Genomic DNA, 25,305 nt, shown 5'->3' on the forward strand with positions numbered 1-25,305 from the left:
AACAAGCAGAAGACCATCCTACACTGTAAAAAAAATTGCTGCGATTATTTAGCACAACTTAAAATCCAACATTGTTTCAACTTTAAAAAGTATGTGTTCAAGCTTGACTTAAAATATTAAGTTTAGTTAACTTAAGTTTAGTTTGGTTAAGTTGGATATTTAAGTTATCTCAACAAATTTTAACTAATCGCAGCCACATTTTTTACAGTGTACAGTTCATTGTACTGCCTCTAATAATCAACTTAATCTGAGAAATACTCTTAAAACACCCTTAAAATAAGACAAATATCCTACGCGATTATTTTCCATTCATTATTTTTCAAAGTATCTCACAAATGTACTTATTCTTTGAGCTGTGGTGCTCGCAAGAATAAATGGATGTAATTTCACAATTGTGTTCTTCCCTGTTCTCCACCCTTCCGTCTGCAGTGAATAGAGCGGTGCAGGGATGTCGTCAAAAATCGGAAGTCAAATTCGCTCAAGATTTTGCTATGGTTTTTGTAATGGGGTTTTTCAATTTATGAGTATAAAAAACATCTATGGTAAACATAACTTGACTATTCTTGAACGTTTTGTTCTACAAGGTCAATTACACAGCCATATCGAAATAGGTAATTTTGAAGCTGGTATGTTTATTTTATTTTTTTTACTTGCGTTTCTAAAATGTTACTAGATAAGAACGTTTGGGGAGTGAGCAGTTTACATCGCAGAATAAAACTAAAGTATCATCAAGTTATTTTTACTTGCCTTATTTTACTCCATTAAAACCCCATAGGAAAATCTTGAGAGAACCAGTTAAGAATTAGTCTTAAGGGGGTTTCCCTAATCTAAAGTGTGACAATGTATTTAAAAATGTAGCATATATGCACAAAGAAAGTTTAAGGGGTCTTTAACAAACTCAAAAACCTAAAGAACCTACAACAATCACATCAAGAAGTCCAACGTACCATATAGGCCTAGAACAATCGCTCTTACTGCTTTTGCTCTGTTTGAGATCGTAAAATTGCATAATTTGAGGTGGAATCTTAAAATACCACACAAAAGCACAAGGATGCAGACAGGAATGCATCACCAAAATCACAGAGTACAATTCCCCTCACAGTATGTTCTTCACAAACAATAAAAAAGTGAAAAACGAGATTCACATACAGACATATGGACCACAAAGGCACGAGGAGGAGAATGTGACCAACACTCTTCAGAAACATGCTGAAACACCACCGATCAAAGCCAGTCCAGACGCTGATACAGACATAGGAGCACAGCAGGACCACACTGGCCTGAAATAACACAATATGTTCCAGCTATTGAGGGTATTACTCGGATATTAAACATAAACCAGTACGATTGGGATGAACTGGCACATGTGCAGTCTCATGTAGCCAGACCTTTGACTAAACCAAAAAAAACAAAACAAAACATGGTCCACATTGAGGTTCTTCTTGCCAAGAATCCACCCCCTTAGATCATGTTAAAGCGACCAACCACAGTTTTTGTTTTGTGATGTTTTAACGGCAGGGTTATCTGAAACCGATAATACACATTAATTTTTTATTTATTTTTTAAGCATAAATAATAAAAAAGGAATAAAAACCGGTAAATAATAATACAGCAGTATAAGAAAATGGCTATACAAAAAATATAAAAAAATAAAAATGGCATAATTAGTATATATTAGGGGTGTAACGGTACACATATTGTGTTTTTTCGGTACACTAAAAAATGCTGGGTTGTTTTAACCCAAATTTGGGTCAAATATGGACAAACCCAACCGTCGGGTTAACATTTTTAATTAAAAAATGTAACCCAACGGCTGGGTTTAACCATATTTGACCGAAATTTGGGTTGAAACAACCCAGCATTTTTTAGAGTGTATGTGTCTTATGGTTTGATATGCATGTGTACATGACAAATACAGTGTGGTAGCCTATTAACCACTATTAAGCAGCAACAATAGCAATAAGTCACAATTCAATCAATAAATGCTGTTTTGACGCTCTTTGATGTGGCATTACAGATCGCTGAATAGGCGCCTCAGTTTAAGCGGCAGTGCAGAGAGCTGAACTCTAGAGGAGTGTTTCGTTCAATATACAGTATACGCACTACATTAGTGTCATGTTTTGTCTTGGTTTTTGCTCCTGGTTTCTTGTCATGTAATTTCCTTATTCTCATGTGATCACTGATCCTCTCTTGTATTTCCCTATAGGCTACATCCAAAATCGCATATTTCCAAACTATATAGTATGCGAAAAAACACTACGTGACAATAGTATGTCCGAATTCACAGTACTCATAAAAGAGAAGGCAAAAAGTACCTGGATGACCTACTTCTTCAGGTGGGATTCTGACGATGGAAACTTTAATATCCCATGAGGCCATGGGAGAAGATTTATGAATGTCAGTGAAGCGACGTAACTGACGCTGTTAGGTCACATGATAATGGCAACATGGCAAATGTAGTACATACAGATTTCATTCATACTATATAGAACATACTTTTTTTAGCGGTCGTGAAGTAATTAATTATTCAAAATAAGCACCTAATCAAGAGAGTATACGATTTGGGACGCAGCCCTAGATGTCAAGATCTGATTGGTACCCTAGTTTCATGTGTCATGTTCTTATTGGTTTATTGTGTTGATTATACTTTCAGGTGTGACTTAAGTGATTAATCGGTGTATAAATAGCCCTAATGATTCCATTGTCTCTTGTCTAGCTTTGTTCCCCATAACCTCTGTAGGTGAATTTTATGTTTTATGTTCAAGTTTATTTTATCCAGTCAAGACTTTGTTTATTCTTGTATCTGTTCACATTGGGATTTAAATAAACTGGACTTGGGTTCTTCAACTCGCCTTCAGTGGACTTTTATCACAATTATCCTACATATTCATTAGATTACCACTTGCTTATTATATGTATGTTTAAATAAATATGTCATAAAAACAAGTTACAACAACCACTTAGTAAATTATTATATTTCAACAATGAATTTGAGTAGAAACAATTTTAGAATTAGGTTTAGAAGAATGATATATATATATATATATATAATTATTCTTGTAATTAGGACTTAGAAGTAATACACTATATAATGTACAAAACTCAAGAAAAACTAAGGAGGTTATTTTTACTGATCATTAATATCTAGTAACGCGTTGCCTCAAACAAAACGAAACAGTTTGATGCCACCAACCAGACAAAATTATGTGATCATTAATCCTTAAAAGTGTTTGTACCAACCTGGTACCTTTTAAACTTTCATATTGGGAAAGTACAAGCTTTTTCCTATTTGAAAATTCACAAACTGGGGAAGTACAAGTATTGTGTCCAAAATGATGGTCAGCAAATGGGCGGCTCAATGAAGGGTTGTGCAGAGATTCAGGTGCGTAGATGTAAGATGATAATTCATTGCCTCGATTGTCCCGGCAGAACAGAGGCAACACACTTGGTCATTGTGACTTGGATGTGATGTGACACGAGTGGCAAAAGCTATAAGCGTATAACCCCAGAAAAGTGCTCACAATGCAAAGCTTATGTGCTGCCGTTCGACACTTGACAATCTCAACACTCATCTAAAGGGCAGATCTCATGTCGCTTCAGTAATGCAGGTTTGAAGTTTAGGCCATTGCTAAACACACTTCCTTTCCATGCATACTCATTCATTCCATACAGAGTTCCTTACTTCTAAACCTGCTTTGTGTTTCTAGAGTTCTTGGGATTAAACAAGATATGGAGAAGTCTGGAAATGGAATTTCTTATCTAGAGTGCTCATGCCTCAACTTACTCTGCACTTTAACTATGAAATGATGCAAAAGCTTTCGTATGAACTGTAAAAATGTCACAAAAAATTGGCAGTTGCATTAATTCAGAATACGTGAATAATCTTAGCATCTGCTTACAGTGCAAGTCGGTTATGAGAACTGAGAGCAGATTTCAAACACGAAACCAGCTGACTTCAGGCCTTTTTATGAGATTGATAATATCCGTGCATATCTTTGATGCTGATGGGTACAAATATTTTCTGTCATCTTAATATGTACTTTCATGACTAAAAAGCTGCCAGCAGTCGCAGTCAAATGCTGGCAGAAATTGAGGATGATCAAATCCATACATTGTTTTTTGATCACACATTTACTGGGACTTCTGTAACTGGAATGTTTGGTTTAATGTAATAAGGACAAGGATGAAAAATAAAATTTCCATCTTCCATTGCATTATTATTAACTCCTCACCAACTTTTTTAGAAAGTTTTGAAGAATGCAAATGCAAACTCCGTTCATAGTGACCAGACTTGTGTGCGTTAGTATTAACTCTTCTGAAGTCATATGAAAATCTTGCTCTCCTTGAATATCTTCAGTCATATAGACTGAAGATAGAAAAATACTCAGTGTTTTTCTAAAAAAAAAAAAAAAGTAAAAAAAAACAGCATACAGCATGAAGGTGAGTAAATAATAGTATAATTCTTACAGTTGGGTGAACTATTTCTTTATCTGAATTAATAGAAATGTGAAAGTCCTCTTAGGCATCACTATCCCATCAGCCACTCATGCGTAAATGAAGATTACAGACTTTTTCAGATCCTGAAATCAAATGACGAGCAGATAATGCAAATGGGGTTCGTTTATAACTCATTTACAAACCTGCATTAATGTGACAATATTCAGAGCTCTCATTGTCATGCAGAGAGGCGAGAAAGAAACAAATGAGACAAGTTGATTCATTACTTTTGAGAGACTTCTTTATGCAATCATTATTCGGAAGCCAATTAGCAACAAACATTATGCCATTTCTCTGGATTCTCTCCAATCACCCTTAAAAACAGCGTAAGAAAACATTTCTGAATGTTTTTTTCATAAATGGACTGAGATTTTGTGTATCTATTTTGAGAATGGCAGATAGAAAAAAAAGTTGAAAAAAAAAGAGATTAGCAAGTCAAGTCACCTTCATTTATATAGCGCTTTAGACAATGCAGATTGTTTCAAAGCAGCTTTACAGTGATAATAGCCATCTTAACAGCAACTAAGATTTTTTTTTGTCAGCAGCTCAAAAAAAAGTCACTGTCCAGCTTAAGTACGTTTTTGATTCATTTATTTCCATTGTAAAAAATGTAATGCTATTAACTTAGAAGCCATTTACACAACACCATTTTCAACTGAAAACCGAAAACTTATTGCGTTCTGTCCATTCATTAACACTACAGCAGCGGGTTGGTGGCCTGAGAATGCAAACATTGAAATAGGCTTTTTGAAAACGACACCGTTAAAAAAAAAATGCATCTGTTAAACGGTGACAGCATGCACATGCACATTACATGTTTAGTCTATAGGTATATGTGTTTAGTTAGAATGCATATGTGCGTCGGCGCATAGTCTTTCTTTACAAAGTGCCATCACCAATAACTTGTCTGGCATGCATAAAACAGCATTTTAGTCATTTCCGCGGATCCGTGTGAACGGAAATCATTTCAATAACATTCATCTGTACAGAGCAAAAAAGCATTTGTAGTGAAAAAAAAGAAACTTTTGTCATGTCGATGAGGCCATCAATAGTCTAGTTGACACGGCCTCTGCTGACACTTCAGTGCTGCGTTGTGGTCGTGTCTAGGCACAGGTCTGGCTTCATCTGATCTGGATATGGACTATGGTAAACCTCGGGATAAGCTGAGAGACTTCTTCTGGTTCTAGTAAGAACTCTAGCTGCTGCATTTTGGACCAGCTGGAGTTTGTTTATTAAGCGTGCAGGGTAACCACCCAGTAGAGCATTGCAATAATCTAGCCTTGAGGTCATGAACGCATGAACTAACTGTTCTGCATTTGTCATTGAGAGCATATGTCGTAACTTATATTTTTAAGACGGAAGAATGCGGATTTACAAATGCTAAAAACATGGCTTTCAAATGAAAGATAGGTATCAAAGAGCACACCCAGGTTCCTAAGTGATGACAAAGACTTGACAGAGCAGCCATCAAGTGTTAGACAGTATTCTAGGTTATTACGTGTTGAGGTTTTTGGTCCAATAATTAGAATATTTGTTTTCTAATGCTCTATAACCGCAAGCTCTATAATAGCAAGTACGAGTCAACAGCATCAGATCAGACCATGAGATCCAATGTGTGTTGGAATGTAATGGACCACATGCGCTCACACTAGACCATTTACCCAGCCATTAAGATTCATTATCCCAGTTGTAACAGACTAATACACTGATCCATTAATGTGCAAGAACAGTAACATGTTGAGCAAATGAGCTTATCTTTTCATCCAATTAGCACTGAGTGTGACATCTATTGTGGATCAACATAAAGGGTATCATTAAAAGAGTGGAGAGCAAGCATTACATGATTGTCCACTACAGAGGCATTAAATGTTTACTATGTGAGACCATTACAGATTTGAAATTCAATAGACGCATGCTGAATGTCTCATTACTTAACGAATACATGAGATATTAATGAGGAAAAAAAACACGTAAATAAAACCAGACGTGTGTGTGTGTGTCCAAGTAAACCCTACATTGTGGGGACATTTGGTCCCTATACAAGATAGTCATTTCTGGTCCCCATGAGGAAAACAGCTCATAATTCATACTAAATTAGGTTTTGAAAATGTAAAAATGCAGAAAGTCTTCTGTGAGGCTAGTGTTTAGGGATGGCATTAAGTTTAGAGTATATAATATATATATTTATATATAATGTGTGTGTGTGTGTGTGTGTGTGTGTGTGTGTGTGTGTGTGTGTGTGTGTGTGTGTGTGTGTGTGTGTGTGTGTGTGTGTGTGTGTGTGTGTGTGTGTGTGTGTGTGTGTGTGTACAGAGCCTTTTGAAAACTTCAGATGCAAAAGCCTCTAAGTGCCATCAGAAATTTTCTTCTAAAATGAGCATTTTTATCAAGCTTGTATATTTAAGTTCAGTAAATTAACTTTAATGACAAATAATAGGCAATTTGCATTGCCATTAAAGTGAAATAACTGAACAATATACAAGCTTGATAAAAATGATCATTCTAGAAGAAAATTTCTGATGGCACTTAGAGGCTTTTGCATCTGAAGTCTTCATTTATATTAGATACTGTTTTTATAATTGAACAGTGATTTTAATGTCTAAAACAAAAAAAGTTGAGCAATGTAATATGGTCATATATTCTCTCACACACACCTTTATTTTTTGTAATTACATTTAACATTTTCTGTGAAAATAAATCTTTGCTTTTTTTACAAGAATAATACAGTTTGCTTCGATAAGAAATATATCACATATACCTACAGTATGAATGAAGTTTCATGCATTGCAAATGCAGTTTCAACACCACTAGTGGCTCCAAATGGAATTACAATCTGTTTATTTTACAACATTGTCTCAACCAATGTCAAACAAAAGTTTGGAGGCGTCTAAACAATTGAAAATAACGGGAACTGGCCACTATTGGTGCAGAACTCACTTCACCTAAAGTCTGACTTAGAAAATGTCCTGATGCTTTTTTTCTTCTTCTCCATTCCCATGTTTTACTGGCTTGGCTGCACCTGCGTCTCTGCACTTGTGCCTTTAAAGACATCCAGCCTGTGAGCAAACTGCCACTGAAAATTAGAGCTTGAGCCTATGCTCCTTATTTCTCGGTCACCGCCACGTCTCCATGTCTGAGGCCACACCTTTGTTTGCGCGCACAAACAAAGGCGGATGGTCTAATAGAGAGGATCTTTGTGATTTCGCCCCTGTAAATCCGCCCTTTGTTCCACACAACACTATTAGGAAATGCCATTAGTGTGGTGCCAGACAGTGATGGGTACTGACAGCCAGCGACTTCTCTGGTCAAGAGAGCAGCCTGCAGCCATAAGTGTGTCACCAGCCTTCTCACATGTCACTGCCTCTGACTTTGGCTCGCAGGGATCACCTTTGTTCTAGCTCCTTCAAACAGGACAGCTAATTGTGTGACCAAGAGTCGAGGACAGAAGGCGGGTGAAGGAGGGAGGGGTTGCGGTCCAGACGACCCATAGTTTGCTTAATGTTAACTTCACTTGTTAAACACACTGAGGGAATTTGGGAGAAATTAGAGTCATGCACCCTTTCTCTGTATTGACAGGGTTTTTATTTATTTATTTATTTCTGTACACAGCCTTTGTCGGGAAAATTAATGCCATGTGAAAGGAACACATAGGCAATTTTGTCTAGTGGCTGGCTAATATGATAAGACGGCTTCTACAAGGCCTGGTGAGAGGTGATAGCAAAGACTCAGCATATATCACACACCTTCGAGTTGATTAATGTTTTGTCAAATAACACCTTTTCACAGAGTGATCTGCAAGAATGAAAAATTCTAGGGTGAGGAAAAAATGGCATATCTCAGCATTTGAGGGATATCGCACCATAGACATGTTTTAGCAGCTCTTTAGGGGGAAAGAATCACATTGACTCCTGCTGTCCTGAGATCTGGAGGGAAACGTGGGAGGAAATGGACTGGAATATGACTGGTTTTTGTTCAACCAGGCAGACAGGCATGACATGTGAATGGCAGAACAATGCTATACTATTCTTTTGCTGTCTTAAGAGGTTTTCTCAGTATCAAGCGATCACGAATCTTGACTGATTGTGCCTCTGCCAAAAACAGCTGTCTTAGTAGTGGATTAGCAGTTTACAAGAACACTCACCATGTAATCAATTGATCATATTACATGTCTCAACATAAAAATCACGGTTTAACTGAAGAAAAAAAGATATAATCAAATACTTTCTTATAAAAACACATTAAAGCAGAACACTGGTTTTAATTAGATTGTGTTTGAAGATCTTCAACAAACTGAAGATCAAAATCTGTTATAGTATGCGCAGGCCCAGATGCAATCTGCAGATGTTTATTTGTGCTAATTTTAGGTGAAAAAAACAAACTAAATTCCTCAGAACATTTTGATGTTTGAATATCTGAACATGCAATTCATAAAAAAAGACAAGACTTTTTTTTTGTCAAAGACTTCTTCTGAATCGGATTCAGAACGATGATAAAAACATAGATTGTATAGATCCCTTCCATCAACACCTCTAAAGCTTGCACAGTCCTATACCTCATCCTGAGACATTTCATTTTGCAACATTAGGCAGTTTTGATTAATATGCCGTTTAATGTTGAAGATCGCATTATTTTACATATGCATCTGCTTACATATGATATCACTTGTTTCTGCTGCTTTACATGTCTTTTGATCAGGAGATTCAGTAGTCTTTCAGAAGATGCGTCATAGCTCCCCCTACCGTATAACAGTGAAAAAAACGAAAGCCGGAAATTTCCATCAATGGCAGGGAAGTGTTGTCTCATAAATGACAGAAAATTACATCAATGGCAGGTAAAGAGTTAAAAGGGCTACATGTAAGAATTTTCATGTATCAATCGCTTTTTTATTGCCAATGTGTAAACCGCTTGTAACGAGACCTTCTCCGAAAGCCTTTAGACTCATTTTAATGTGAAAGACTTTTCCTGTTTTTGCCAGGAAAATCAAAAGGATGTGAGTTTTCCATTCTTTTTCATGTAATGACACATGAAATAAATGCTTATACAATGTTCAAGATAATGCTGAAAAAGCCATTCTGTCTTGTAATGCCAATGTGTCAGGCAAAGAAAAGGGATTAATTTAAACTATAGTTTCACACAGTCAGATTTATATAGAATATAGTCTCAAATATACTTTATAAATCAAACTAATATATCTGTCGACATAATGCCGGTGAATTGCAGAGCTTGTGCAAATTACACATCACTATGATCGGATGCTTTCTTAACTGCTGCTTTCTCCGCTGTAATTTGTTTCGGTACATTTTTTTATTGAGAGGACAGCACACATTTACATAATCATCTAAATGGCACTCTCAGCAGCACGGATGATGTTGGAAAGTATATCACTGCAAAGTTATTTCCAACTTTTTACTTCAAAGCAAAGAACAAAAAATAACTTTGCTGAGAGTATCGGAATCCCATTTAGACTCATATGTTATGTGTGCGAACATGAGTAATAAGTTGCTGGCTGCAGTTCACCTAAGAGCAACCAGTGTTGCTTATAACAAGGGTTTCTGAATTCAACATATAGCCCATTTAATAAACATGTTTAGACTAATTCCAATTTTTCCTTGGAACTTTCTGTGGAGTTCTGATTCCGTTGGAGATTATGAGGAACAGAAATACTAAAAACAAAAATGTATAGGCCTACCTCATACAATGATATTCTTTAAAATACCATGGTAAATCAATATGGTAATAACAAAGTACCAAATTATACAATCAAAGTATGATGGTATTATCATCCTATAGCATCCCTAGCCTGAACCAATGGCAAGTACAACTGAGAAAAGACAAAAAATCTGATCTCATTAAAATCAATTCCAACATCAATCAGAGAAATACAAATCTAAACTTTTTAACTAGTTGCACAATCCTTAGAAATGTGATGATTAGCTCAGTATTTTTAGTTCTAGATAAAAATTACCAGGCAGGAGATAACAGGACTGGAGACAGTCAGAGATTTATATCTGTGCCATCTAACACATTCAAAGAGTTGGCTCTAATATCTAAGATCTTACTGTCTGTGTTGGCAAAAAGTTATTTTGTAGCCAAAATCTAAATGGTTGAACAACATTATACAGTGATGCTGTACCTTTGATAAAATCACTGATATGTTTTGTAAGCAGCTACTTTCATTAAAAGAAAAGTAATGCGAGCACAGAGTGGTTCAAGAAAAGAAAGATAAAGCAAACTATCCTACATCCCTCTCCCACCGTATGAGACACTGTCTCATCTAATGCGCAAGGACAGCTAATGTATGGCATTGATTAACTTAATAGAATCTGAAAGGTAAGATGTGCTTGTTAGACTTCGACTGAAGCTTAGGTAAGAGAGAGGCCTATGGGAAATCGTAAATCATTTATAAAAATGACAGGGTTTGAGTTTCATTCCTGTTAGTTTCAGAGTCCAATTTTTAATTCCATATCCTTTAAACCCAGAACAAATCTCTCATGTTTGGTTGAGAAAAATCCTTACTACTTTTTATTAAATCCATGTAGGAGAGTTGTTGAGGGTACAGAGTGGCCCATGTAAAAGACAAAAAGAAGAAAAAATAAGCAGTATTAATCAAGAATGTAATTTATCATCGCTGGCAGTGTGGTGTTTAGCCAAACAACAAAACTCCTGAAGCAAATCTGAATCAGTCATACCACACCTCTCAAAAATGTAATTTAGATTCTCCACATAAATAGGAATTGTGGCTCTTTTTAATGAGGCGAAAACCAATAATGATGGCATTCTAAGTCTATAAAATGTTATAAGAAGAGATAAGAGCCTACTGGGTAAAAATCCAATCTCAAAACCCACGAAGAAAACTAAGAAAATAAGACTTGAACAACATTTAAGTTACAGGGTTACAAAAGTTAAAGTGGTCATTAAAGTAAACTAATGGGTTGCACTGTTACTTAGTGGGTTCATTTGAATGGATCCAAACCCTGGTGTGCACCACTGAAAAGATGTCTCGTTCTGCTTCCAAACAAACTCTGGTGCGGTTCGAATGAAATATGAACGCAACATGGACCAAAGACATCTAAATGAACCAAAAACAGAACATGATGTCACAAGATGCGACCCTAAATGGACAGAATGCTTAAACATACCTGTTTTTTTCTCGTCATATTTCAGTACAGCCATCAGAACAGCGTCTCCTAGCAGCAGATCTGTGTTTGTGTGTGTGACGGAGGGATTCATGCTGCTGTTTTGACTCCTTTACACATTTAATAAGCACTTCACAAGTTCTCAGCTGGTAAAAATACCATCATATATAGGCTACGCACATACGAGTGAAATACGTGTAACAACAGCAGACTAATCAGGTTGTGAACATATCCCTATGCCTTTAGTATCTTTAGGTTCCGTGTTAAAATGCCAATGTGAACGCTAAGTGGACCAAGCCTAAATGCGGTTGTTTTTTTGGTTCAGACATGTTCAATCCATGTCAATCAAATGTGCTCCACTGTAAAATTATTTTAGTGTATTTAAATAGTAGTCCATCAACCTCTAGGTGCAAGATGTATTAAACAAAAACTAAATACAAAATAGGCCACTAAAGCTATAAGAAATAATACCACAGAAAACTTTGAATTTGGTAAACCTGGCACTATAATTAAATGAAACAAAGGTTTTATTGACATTACCAGTACGTTTTAAACTTTTAAAATCAACTCATCTACCAATCATACTACCTAGTTTGCCTAGAATCAGCCATGAATACAAAAGTATAGCCTATATAATTTAAAATTATCATTCAAAAACCATTGTAATATGCTGATTTGTTAAGAAAAAAATCATCTTTTTACTCAGTTTTGTAATCAATTGTGGCGCTTAATATTTTTGTGTAAAGAGTGATACATTTTTTCAGTATTTTTTGATGAATAGAAACTTAAAAAGAACAGCCTTTATTTGAAATAATGATAATTTGTTTTGTCACTTTTGAGTATAAAGCATCATCGTGGAATAAAAGTATTAATTTATTTAAAAAAAAACTTTTTGAATGGTAGTGTAATGTAAATAATTATTTTAAATATAGTAAATTATAAATAAAAGCTTTAAAGACAGAAAACTACACTAAACAGAAAAAAAAAAGTTTCTAAATGCAGAACTCATATTCTAGCCAATCATAAACACAGAGGCGAGTCTCTGCCAAACTCAACCATTGAGTTTGGGGTGGGACAATCTTGAAAAATAAAAATAAAAATAAATGGTATCATACATTTAGCTTCTTTCGCTGAAATAACACAAACAACTATTTGATCTATTTCTCTATAAAAAGGTGGCCAGCTATTTTAACAGAGTTGGGACTTTCATTCATACAGTTGCCACACTGAGTGCCAAGATTCTAGTACAAGTAAAAGTAAAAAGTAGCCAAGTACGCTTTTGAAACGGTTACACTTAAACCACATTAAAAACCTCAACACAATCTCTGAATAAGGCTGAATAAAGGCTTTTCACCATATGTCTAAGTCAGCCAAACAGCTACAATACAGTACATTTGTGAAGCGCCAGTGAATCTCAAAGCTCTTTGTACTCGGAGTTAATTCATGAACGAGAGGCTGAGATTGTTATCACCTGAGCTATACATAACCTGATTTGGCATCAAAACACCTATCCAAAGTGTTTGACTATTTGGAGAAATGAATGTGTATGTATTTAACAGTGCGAGATTTAATGTAATGATTCAGAGGGGTGAAGCGGCATGCTTTCGGATGGGTAATTAGGTGGCCTGCGTTGAAACCGAGACAGTGCCAGGACACCTCTACTTTTCCCAGCATGGTGAAGTCTTGACTAACCACAGTGAGTCAGGGAAAGAAGAAAGGAGATGATTCATAGAGCTCTCAATGAAGACGCTTCTTCGCAGAATGCAAGACAGAAGTGTTTCTTACACCAGAAGCTGTGAATGTCTGGGGCTGAAACTTGAATTGTTTTCAAAATAGCAGCAAACCACAAACTAAAGGCTGCCTACATGGGTCATAGTGGACTCTACAGATATTTTTAGACATATCAGAGAAAGAGAGACATGTAAAGAAATAGCTCACCCAAAAATGAACATCCTGACATTATTTATCCTAATGTTGTTCTAAACCTTTATGCTATTTTTTGCCACGGAGCACAATGATACATTTTAAATAAACTTTACTTACTGGCTCATAGTAATAATCAATACTGTGGAAAAAAAAAAATCCTCCTTAAGAGACACAAAACTAAGGAGCACCTAGGGACCTTTGCAAAAATAATATACAGGCTTTTGCGTGCTCTCGAGAAACTAGTGTTATTTTTGGTGTTTCATATGGTCAAAAAAGTTTGATTTGATAAGGTTGATATGGAAAAAGTTCAGAATGACAATTTTAATACTTAAAGATTGACCCTGCTAAGGTTTGTTGCAAACAGTTTTACAGACCTAAAAAAAATATGCAGAAATTCAAAGAATTGTCTTTTGTAAACCGTCTGGCAACTTCTTAGCACATCTTGTTTATAGACCATGACTGAAGCTGAAAGGAACACGCAGGGTTAACTTTAACTTAATGTCTAAGGACAGCATTTGTGGCATGCTGTCAATTACCAAAGCAATCATTTCAATGTAATGCACTTACTGGAAGCCTTGCAGGCAAGCTGACAGCGGCACGAATAAACGATTAAAATAAAAATTAAGTTGTAAATAACCAGGAATATTCCTTTAAGGCTTTGAAGTTATTAAAAACAGCAAAACCCATTTACATTGGCGAACTTCCTCACTTTCTCCAGTATGCATTAATCATTATTAACACTGCATTTCTGCACTGCACTTAAATATTATAATTTAAAATGTGCTAAAGATGTATGACAATCACTTGAAGAGCAAGATGGCATGCTGTTGTCCTCTAAGGACAGGATGTGACATAATAAAGAGTTTGGCACAGTACGGCCTTTTATTGCGGTGACATCATATCCAAGGGTTTCAGACACCTCACATAAAGCTTGAAAGAGGTTCACTTCTGCGGTGAGAGCAGAAATTAACAGAAGGCCTTGTTAATTTATATGATCCAGCTCTCAGATCCTTTTGCCCCACGAGACTCTCGCTGAACATGCAGTATCTCAGCAGGCCATTACTGAAAATGTGTGCGATTTGAAAATGTATTTGATATGTTTGGCTTTGTTTAGGAGAAGCCAAGAGAGGTTGTAGCACTCAAATTACATTTAACCAGTCTCAAGAGTTGAATTTGTAAGAATCTCACCGTTTTCCTCTCAGTGCTAAAAAAGACACATCCTTCAGCTCATTCAAAATGCATGAGTACAAAACGCTAACCTGAGTTAAACCTTTTTTTTTGTAAATGAACCAGAAAACATGTTTATGGCTGAAATAATACAATCAAAGTCCTTTTAGACCACCACCACACACACACACACACTTACAGTAAATACACGGACTGACTGTCTCCATATGCCATTTCACAGAGGCACGAACAGTCAGGCCTCTAAAGAACGACTATATGACTAATGAGCCCCCTGGGTTATTATAAACAAAGAGAAAGCGACGAGAGGACCAACTTTAAAGGTCTTTGAAACATACTAAAATCCTGTGCTTTCAGGGATTAAAAAAAAGTATAGGCTTAAATGAAAAAGCAAATGACACATTTACAGTATTCATTCGATTCCATAGGCAGTGCAAAGTCCCAGAATGAGCAATTCTGTCATGATTAATTACACGAATTAAATCTTTTTCAACGGCTTCACTGCTCCTAATGTCCTTGCCAAGAAATACTACTTCTTTGTCTTTCTGAAATCTGAAATCTCGTCCGCTATACAACCACATTTCACACACAAACCGAGCTTAACGCGAGAGCTGGCATCATATTATTCTCTGTTAAAGGAAAGAAAATTAAATATTTCACCCACACACTTTTCTCAAGCTAGAGGCTGCTAATAAAAATGGTTGCCAAAGGAAGTAGTAAGCATGCTACTTTTGCCAACTCTGAGTTTTCCAAATGAATATACTGTCATTACAAATGCTAGTGTGATGCTGACATCTACCCTCAGAAAAAAAATTACCATCGCTTCTGCCAAAATAACAGTTACGGTACTACTGTTATTTTTCTTCCGATAAAACATAATAAATGAAAGCTGTTTTTTGGACTACTGTACCATGCATGAAAAGTCCCAGATATCACTAAAATACTGTATCCCAAGTCATCACATTTATTTCTGTGAAAGCCTTAAGCTTGGTAAACAGCATCTCAATAAAATATGAAACAATGAAATTAATACCTGTATTCACATACAAAGCCTAGTATGCCTAGTCCCAGACTAAAATGCATGTTTAAGTTGTCTTAACTGAAAGCAACTTGTACTGCCATATCTTAAAATATGTCAGTGCCATTGTTTTACCTCAAGATGAACACCAGTATTGTTTTTTTTAATGAGGCATGTTTATAAAAGTTACTAAATGTCCTCATGATTTAACTAAGGCCTAATCATGGCTTAATTTAAGCCCTGTCTGTGAAACCAGGCCTATAAATACAGAAATATAAAAATATTAATACAAAATTATAAGTAAATATTCAGTGAACACTTCAAATAACATACTGAAATGTTACATTTGTGACCAAATTCTTCCTTATGATGTACTGATATATTTAGATTTTTTTTAAATATGAACATCTAGTCCGTAATTAACACTTGATAAACCATTTTTTTTACATTATGAAAATTGTTTCCCCCACTGCTAGACATTTGTCAAAACAAACAAGACTATTCGTTTTGGCTATTGCTTGTTGATTCTGGCAAACAGCTCAGTGAGCTGACAGGAAACAATGTGGCACTGATTGTCATGAAAACGACAAAATGTAATTTTATGCGACATTGCATTTTTACACAGTATCTGGAGATGGCACAAAAGACACTTTGCAAGAAGCTTTTAGATTATTTTTTATTTATCTGTTTATTGATGGTAAAATGAAAAATTATTGAATGGTGGCTATATGGTATTAGCCACCACTGTTGGCTAATATCATATGTCCATCATTTTACTGCAAACAATAGCAATAAATGTAGCATAGTGCAAGATAGAGCACCGTGGTTACCATATAGTAAGGGTAGAGTCTCCAGAAAGGCTATTTCTTAAGAATGTTATCATTTTAAATGTCAATAGTAAAATATAGAGTGGGGTTACAGAAGTCAGCATAGTGTAAAAATCAAATATTCAGATTTTAAATATCCTTGTCTCTGAAAAGAGTGAGCAGATGTTTTGAGTTCCCTTGATGAGTGAGGGCTGAGCTACGGCCAGTGTTGACTCAGTTAAAATTGCCAGCCTGAGGCGCAACTGCATGGAATATGAACGTAATGAGCAAAGGTCAATAGGTCGTCTTCCCTGTCAACATCATCACTTCAAGAGGACACATTTTGGCCGCCTCTCAGCCAACCCGCCCTCAAATATCCTTGCCATTAGAGAGTTCATACCACCTCCAGCCTGCCTGAGGTACTTTTTGTATTGACTTGAGACAGGCTAGAACAATCACATATGCCAACATACTGTTGTTATATATATATTTTAAAAAAAATCTTTCATACACAACAAATAAATTAACTACATTTTCTTAAGAAAATGTCAGAATGGCTTGCTGCTATGCAGTTCCTAAAGCGTTCCGAGTGTTTCTAAAGACTGTTGCTATGTGGTTCCTTGAGTAGTTGATCACAGACATTTAGGAATAAGATTGCGTGGGTGTTTGAATCGACATCGCAATCTTTTAATGATTAATCGTGCAGCTCTATCCATTACCCTGAGCAAAAAAGGTTATAGAGTCAAGAGTTTAAACATTCTTGTATGATCAACCTCCTCTCCTTCCAAATGCAATAATCAAAGTTCACAAAGAAACCTCAATCACCTCCAATATCAATATCACTTAGTGCCCAAAAAGCTTTGCTTTAATAATACCCAGAGGTCTAATACATTGAATCCCAGAAAAGCATGTTTGTCTTCATGATTATAAGCATGTTAGCCAAGAACAGCAAAGAGAGTTGTGCACTCTGAACTCAGAGAACTCAATGTTCAAGAGTACATTAAGCTGCACAAAACTCATCCAGATTAACCGTATGTGTAAGAGACAGGCTGCACTCGAGAGTTTCATTAGCCTTGAAGTGGGCAAAATATCAATATGATGCGCTGTCATTTCTTTTGATGCTGGAGCAGTTATGCAGTTCAAAAGAAAGCTCCGCCCTTACTTGTATTATGGGCTGGCGGAGCGTTCTATCTGCATCACGGTAGTAGTCAAGACAACGCTCCCTCGTGGAAGCCCTCTGGAAGTCTCGTGTGCTGCTGCTGCTGCACGGCGCATACAAATAACAAAGCTCTGGAAGCAACTTGGACAAACTTAAAGGCTACAAAAGGCCCCAGAGGACTTGCATATAAGGCGGGGATTGAGCACCTCCGTGTTTAACTCTACTCTGTCGTTGATTGATGGCCAATTAAACAGTTAGAGAGTTATTGATCACAGGAGAATGAAGAGCATCCCCAAACAACCTTAAATATGCTGGTTGATGAACCACAGATGGGCTGAAAGCAAGCGGAGCACCACAGGAAATTTTTCATGTTTATGTTCGCCGTTGCTACTGAACAAACCCTATGGAGTAATAATAGTTGGAGAAAAAAAATACCCGCTTTTGTTGCATTACTATTGCGGGATGAGGCCAAGTACTCGAGTCTATTGAGTATTCAAGCAGATGGTTCATCATTAAAGCGGACAGATCTTACTTAGATCTTGCAGTCTGCGAGTCAAGCCAAAAGCACCTTGGGAAATGCACTCTTATCTCTTCAGGGAGGGGCATTCACCCAAAGCTTTCATAGACTCTAGTGCTCACAATGTGCTGAGAAGCAGTGTCTGCACATTAAAGGCATCTGCTCTCAAGGTCAACAGTACTCCAGCTTTCTTTGGCCACTGACAGCACCTCAGGGAAGAACACGATTAGTCTCTCTGGTGACAGCGCTGATCTTTGGTTCCTCCTGCTGACCGCATCCTTTCTGAAGGGCGTCGCAACGCTTGCAGGAAGGAGCAGGTGTTGGAGCCCAGGATGGGACTAAAGGGGTCTGGAGAAAGCATCCGTTAGCATTCACGTTCATTGCAAGCATTCACGTTCATTGCAAAAAGGCCCTTTTAACATTTCTGGGTTTTTCAGAAGCGGAAGTCATCAGTTGAGAAAACTTCTATAATTGTTAACGGAAACTACAACAAATCATTTTTGCATTCCCATTTGCTCCAACAGCAAAAGAAAACATCCACAATAGAGTTTTGATCCTATTTATAAAAATAGAGACACCGATTACATTGATCAGAACAGAGAAAGATCTGGGGTTGTATTAGGGTGCTTTCACACCAGCATCCAGGTTTTATTGAAGTCAGAGTTCGGTTCCTTTGAATGATGTGAATGCTGTTTTCAGAGCTCAGGTGCGCACCGACAAACCGTACCAGTCTAAATTTTAAAAAAGGTGATACTCCAGTACGGTTCATTGCTAATATGAATGCAATCCTTCTAAATGGCGAAAGAGAACCATTACTGATGGCGTACGATTTGATAAAATTGTGTTTGATTGCGTTCTCACTCACTTTCCTGACAAGCGTGACTGACATTGCAAGCAGAGAGAATGTGGCCTTTAGCAGAAATGAACTCCTGCATTCTTTAGAGCATTTGCAGTACTTTAGTGGCAGATAGACACAAATGGTGTTATGTGCTGACACTTTGAAAATTAAACCAAATGTTCAAAAAACAAAATATAAAAATGAGGTGAGCAACGTTATGCATTTTGTCACCTTCTCCTGCGTCGTTGTTACCAAGCAACAAGCTGCTGCTGCTTTGATTATGCAAATGCACCGAGGTTTGGATCCAAATAAAATAATGTGAACACAATCCGGGAGGATGGGGAGCAATCAAACACTGGTTCAGACCAGGAAATCGAACCTAGTATGAAAGATCCCTTGAAACACTTGTGCAGCAGTTTCAACTAGTTGTATGTAATTTAATGCAAAGGTAATACAACACAAAGTATATTAGTATAAATGTGCATGCATATATATATATATATATCAAAATTACGTGGAAACATCATCCCAGTCTGTGAAAAGGGCCCATGGTGGCTGCATTTGTTTTGAAATATTTGCTATCCTGCCGTGTGATAAAAGACAACGGCAAAAAATCCATTTCACATATTTTAAGACATTCCAAAAATACATACAGTACAATCTACTATAGTACAATGAAATAAAAGCAGCCAAACTTTGACCCTTGGATGCTACAACGCCCATTTCAAAGGGTTAAAGGTGCCCAAAAAAACACCATGTCACCCCTCTAACAGAAGTCTACAAATGTTTAAGTGAAGCGAAAGGGCACATTCCCGAGATCTGATGCAGTCTGATGGGAGACTTCCCCCACCCCAAAGGTTCGTGTCACACTTTCTCATGTTCTCTGCCTCGCCTTTCTTTCCCTATTTGCATTTGACACTTATGGAGAAGACATATATAGCACCGCGAGATAAGAAAAGACCACATTTGTCATCAAATGGAACATGCTCTTGGATTATGGAAAGCCAGCTGCTGTTGACTTACACTGTTTGCCTTTTCCTCATCTCTGTTACACCATTTCATGCGTCTCCATTCATCAAAATCAAATACGCCTCAACATATATTATATACAGTATATGTGTGGAAACTGTGGTAGAAATATACCCTCTATTTAAAAAATAAATAAAATAAAACAGGATAAGGCTGTTGTAAAATGTGCAATGCGGCCGGCAATGAGTGAAATTAAACAACAAAAATGGATATAATTACATTCTGCTTCGGAGCGCTTGTAGCGACTCTAAAATAACACTGCTCTCAGACATTAATCTGTTCTAATCTTTCATTTTTCTCTGAAATTTTCTATTGCTTGATTATATACTTGTACATAAGGAAAAGTCATTGGTTAATATAACAGAGACCTCTCTTTACATGCATCATTTTACTTTATCTTACAAGTAAAAGGGCAAAAATCATATTTCTCATCTCCCTTTCCTTTTTAGAAATACACATGAAAAAAGTCCAAATAATATAGTGATAATCTAGTATGGTTTAGTTCAAGGCTTAAATAATATTTAACTTTAAAGGTGCTGTATCGAGTTTTAAGCGGCATCTAGCTATGATGTTTCAGATTGCAACCAATACGTTTGTGTTGGAGTCAGTGTTGTGCTAGTCGTTTCCTAGTATTAGCAGACTCCATGTCATAAAGTTGCAGTGTCGTCGCTGTTGAGTGCAAAGTCAGTAGACGAGGTGAGAGGCGAGACGCTCGGGAGCGCGCATGCAGGTCTCAGTCACGTCACTGGATTTCGCGGCAAATCCGACCCGGAGCATCACATAGAAATAGGAATACTTGCTTTCAGAGGTAATAGCAAAACCCGCCAAGTGGATCATTTTATTGTGAGATTACAACCCCTTCACACACAGTTAATAAAAAATGGATTCATTTTAGTAGAAAAACTCCATACAGCACCTTTAAATATAAGTTGAATTGATTTAAACCTAACAAAAGAAAAGACCACCAAAACTAGCTTCATCCTAATAATGAGAGTAAAAACACATCTCTGGGGTCTGAAGGGCCTTTAAAAAGCGTCTTACCCACATAAGAAAGCCTCAGTTTACTGCTCCCCAGAACCTAACCCTTCCAGTGAACAACCAAGCACACTCACACCAGTGCCAAACATCTCTGAGACAAGCCCACCACAAAATTCAACCACAAAAATCCCCTGCCTCTTTCTCACACAGAAAGAAAAAACAGCAAACCCATTACATATCTATTTTTTCAAAGAACTGGGAACAAACAAGAAACCATACTTTACTGCGAGTTGATTACATGACTGGATTACTGTACTCTCAGATTGCGCACTGAATATGATGAAGCTGAAGTATGCTCTGTATAGTAACATGAATACATTCCTATATACCATCCACAATTGTTATGTACAATTTAACCACAAATAAACAACTTCAGGATGTTCTGTTCTGATAAAATCATTGAATTTTTTTGCCATCAAAGCTAACAGTAGGTATGTATGTATTTCTGTATGTAAAAAAAACGTATTAGAATAAGAATATTTTGGATTACTTTCCTACAATAAATAATTTTGGTACTGTATTGGGTCAACATAAAATCTCAAAGAAAGACCAATAGAGCCACTAACAAAGGTTAAAGTATAAAACACACACACACACCACAAACAATGTGCTGATTCCTTTTGTCTACAGACTGATGAAAACCCTCCTGTCGGCTCAACGGTAGCTGATCTCCCTGAAGGCAGCACATTGTTCATGGAAGAGCTATGTTCTGTCTCTTGTGTTCTCTCTGATGAAGACTGACAGGGCGACCTTTATTTTTGACCGGATTATGTTTCAGGGGAAAGACAAGTTGGCTTTTTATATATATACTGTATATATATATATAGGAAAATGCACCGTCAGCATGTTTCTCCCTGGCGAGAGCACCTTGTGTGATCTTAACGGACTAACAATGTCTGCGAGCACACGTGTTTCCATTATTTCCCCTCCATCCAATTTACATTTCCTCATCTTTACAAGTCTGGAGAATGAGAAAGTTCTTGTCTGATCTTTTTTCATTCGGAACCGAAGCTGGATAAGTGTCCTTGACAAATTAAACAGAGCATGCGAAGATGGTGCAGAGCATTTTTCATAACGCCATGATGTAAGAAAAAAAAAAAAAAGCTTCATTTGAAGGGACGTTTGAATAAATGGAACTATTTCTTTCTGTTTTTTATATCACTTTACCTCGTCTTAATTTGTGTGAAATCCTTCTCTAATGAATTAACAAGAAAATACCTTCTTAAATTCAGTTTCCTCACATACTGTAGTGTTTCCTAAAGCAAAACTAAAAACACAACATTTAACAAGTTAGCCCTCTGTCCACAGTGGAGAGGAGGGGAAACAATATTAGCCAAGTGAGACATTTTTTTTACGGTGTTCTCAGGATACTCATCAGCGGTCCCCAGCTGGGCTCTATGGTGATGATTACTCGAAGACCTCCAGAAGCACAACCCAACTTTCCCACAGTCATGTTTCCCACAGCCAAGACCTTCCTTCTCTTACTCTCTTGACACAATGTAATACAAATCTCGGCAAGCCCAAACTGGTCAATGCAAACGTGTTGTGGGTAGACTAGGTCAGTGTTTCCCAATCTTTGTTTTATGGTAATCCACACCCGTTCATCCATACCAAATGCAGCCCAAAATGAGTTATTTTCAACTGATATTACACTGGACATAATTTATCATCATTAGTAATATTATTAAAAATGGTTATTAAAATCATGTGTACATCAAATCAATTATGCATTATTTTTAACCTATAAACATCCTTGAATTTCTGTTTTATAGGTTCAGTAAAGGAAAAAAATCCAAGTCCCCCTGGGCTGCACGCATCCCTGGTTGGGAAACACTGCACTAGACGACTGTGATTCTGTAACTGTAATTATGTCCAGGCATTGACAACAGGTTAATGTGCTATTTGATGTTATTATAATATGCAACATTCTTTAATTCATTCCTTTTTCAGTATGAATGTGCACAAAAACAAATGACAAAACAGTAAACAAAGGTTTGCAATAAATTTCCCCCATTAAAAAGATGCAACAAATTAATCTTTATATGCATATCCACACTGATTCTTATGTAGAAACACATAGGCTAAGATGGGTATTTAAGAAATACTCCAGACTTAATTTTTGTTGTGGGAGAAGTAACAGAGTGATTATTTGAGAACCTTCAGTGTGGCATTGTGCTGGCTTGGCAAATAAATATATAAAAACAAGTGTTCATTATGAACATATACATTTAGAACGTTTCATAATTAGTAAAGCTTTAAACGTCAAGTAAAGCTATACTTCTTCCTTTGTATGGCTACAATGGGTAGCTAGCCGAGACAAGTGCAAGATGTGTGATGGGAGGAGAGCAAGATTATTTGTGCACGTTCTTTTCCACTGAGCTGACCACCACGACTGCATGATTTACCTCATTTTATATATCTGCACACAACTATGCCCTGCACCGTTCAATGATAGCCAGAGCTCACTGTACTTCGCAAAGCTGTCAGAAACACTGCCAATGCAGCAAGAACGGATGAATGTCGCCGCGTGGAAATGTGCGCGTGTCTACTTCATTCAAGCTGACGCTCACGGAAATGTAATGTGCAATACATGGTGCAATATTCAACCATATGTATTTGTTTAAAGCCTATGGCTTACATTTCTGGTCATTTTCAATTACACGAACCCTTGGTTTTGTGTAGCCTTCATATTTGTTGGAACGGTGTCTCGCTCGCGCCTTGAGTCCCGTGCTCGCAGAAACGTGTCAATCAAACTTACTGCACGTTCAAGTTCTTGGGTTCTTCACGTCTGTTTCTTCGCGGTCTGGTTATTAAAAGTAGCAATAATATCGCAACTTGGATCAAATGACATATTTCGCACACATGTGAACAACGTGAAATATTTTTGTTATTCGTGAAACCACATCACAAAAGGAGCCGGCTGCTGTGTGTAAAAGCAATTACGCCCTGCTTACACATGGCTTTATCAGTCGCAACTGAAATATACGTTTAAACATTAATTAAACTCACCAATGAAGGTAAATCCGGACGAAAACAAGCAGATCCATGTGAGTACAAGCCCGGATCTCCAGCGGACAAAGGGACCCAGGTGTAACGGCATCTTTATCACCTTCTTTATCAAGTTTAAGTCAGTAATATCAACTGAATGAGCTGCGATGAGTATCTGCTTTATGGCTGGGTTTAGTTTTTGCAATATTACACCGATCAGCGCATTTATAAGTCCTTTTTCAACACGTATCCTCTTCCTGTACCTTGGCCATCAGTGCGTCTTCGTTGCTCAGAGACAGCAGCGCATCACAGGTGTGGTAAATAAAGACGCCACTCTAATTTCTTCAGCTCACTCACCCACCCACATACACACTCCAGACGTGTGAAGAGAGAGAGAGAGAGAGAGAGCAAACGTCCTCACTCTTATTCGTCTTCTCACTCTCCGCTGCAGAATACTTGCTCCGGTAAAGAGAACGGTGTATATTGGCTTCAGCACGCGAACATCTGCTGCTACAGCAATGCAGGAGTGAGGAGACTCGATGTATAGAGCAGTGAGGGAGCAAAACCCGGAGCGGAGTCCAGCCCCTTCACTGGAACGGAGTGTGGAGAGCCTTGGATACGACGCGTCATGTGAGTGAACAAGTGATGTAAACCGCCTAGTGTCTAAACAGACGAGAGCGGGGCAATTTGTCACACTTGTACTTTACTTTTCTTTTTTTTTCACGGTAGGTTTGTTTTATATCGTTTAGTCTGGCTGCAAAAAAATATTGGCAACTAAAAGATATAAAGCTAAAACATAAAAAAAAAAAAAAAAAAAAGTTAATTTGTGTTAAAGGGTTAGTTAACAAAAAAAATACATTCTGTCATCATTTACTAACCCTCAAGTTGTTCCAAACCTGTATGCATTTCTTTCTTCTGCTGAACACAAACGAATATATTTTGAAGAATGTTGGTAACCAGGCAGTTGATGGACCCCATTGACTTCCATAGTGAAGTCAATGGGGCCAATCGACTGTTTGGTTACCCATATTCTTCTAATCTTTGTTTGTGTTCAGCAGAAGAAAGACATGCATACAGGTTTGGAACAACTTGAGGGCAAATAAATTATGACAGAATTTACATTTTTGAGTGAACTAACCTTTTAACATGGGCGCATGTTGTCACACTG

The 25,305-nt window shown here is 37.1% G+C and overlaps 1 protein-coding gene across 6 annotated transcripts in view; it reads right to left on the bottom strand.

Moving 5' to 3' along the window:
* The window catches only part of unc5a (unc-5 netrin receptor A), a 310,292-nt gene that overhangs the window by 141,788 nt on the left and 143,199 nt on the right, over positions 1-25,305 (bottom strand). Inside the window, exon 1 of one of the 6 annotated variants that reach the window (XM_079629751.1) lies at positions 24,159-24,665. The exons of 4 other annotated variants lie outside the window; for them this stretch is intronic. In XM_079629751.1, the coding sequence (XP_079485877.1) occupies positions 24,159-24,249 (91 nt within the window). In that variant the 5' untranslated portion in view covers positions 24,250-24,665. Of the gene's footprint in view, positions 1-24,158; positions 24,761-25,305 lie in introns of those variants that run through there. One more of the 6 variants, XM_079629750.1, reaches the window with a different exon arrangement.

Source organism: Phoxinus phoxinus (genome assembly GCF_949152265.1).
Source record: "Phoxinus phoxinus genome assembly, chromosome: 12".
Taxonomy (NCBI): domain Eukaryota; kingdom Metazoa; phylum Chordata; class Actinopteri; order Cypriniformes; family Leuciscidae; genus Phoxinus; species Phoxinus phoxinus.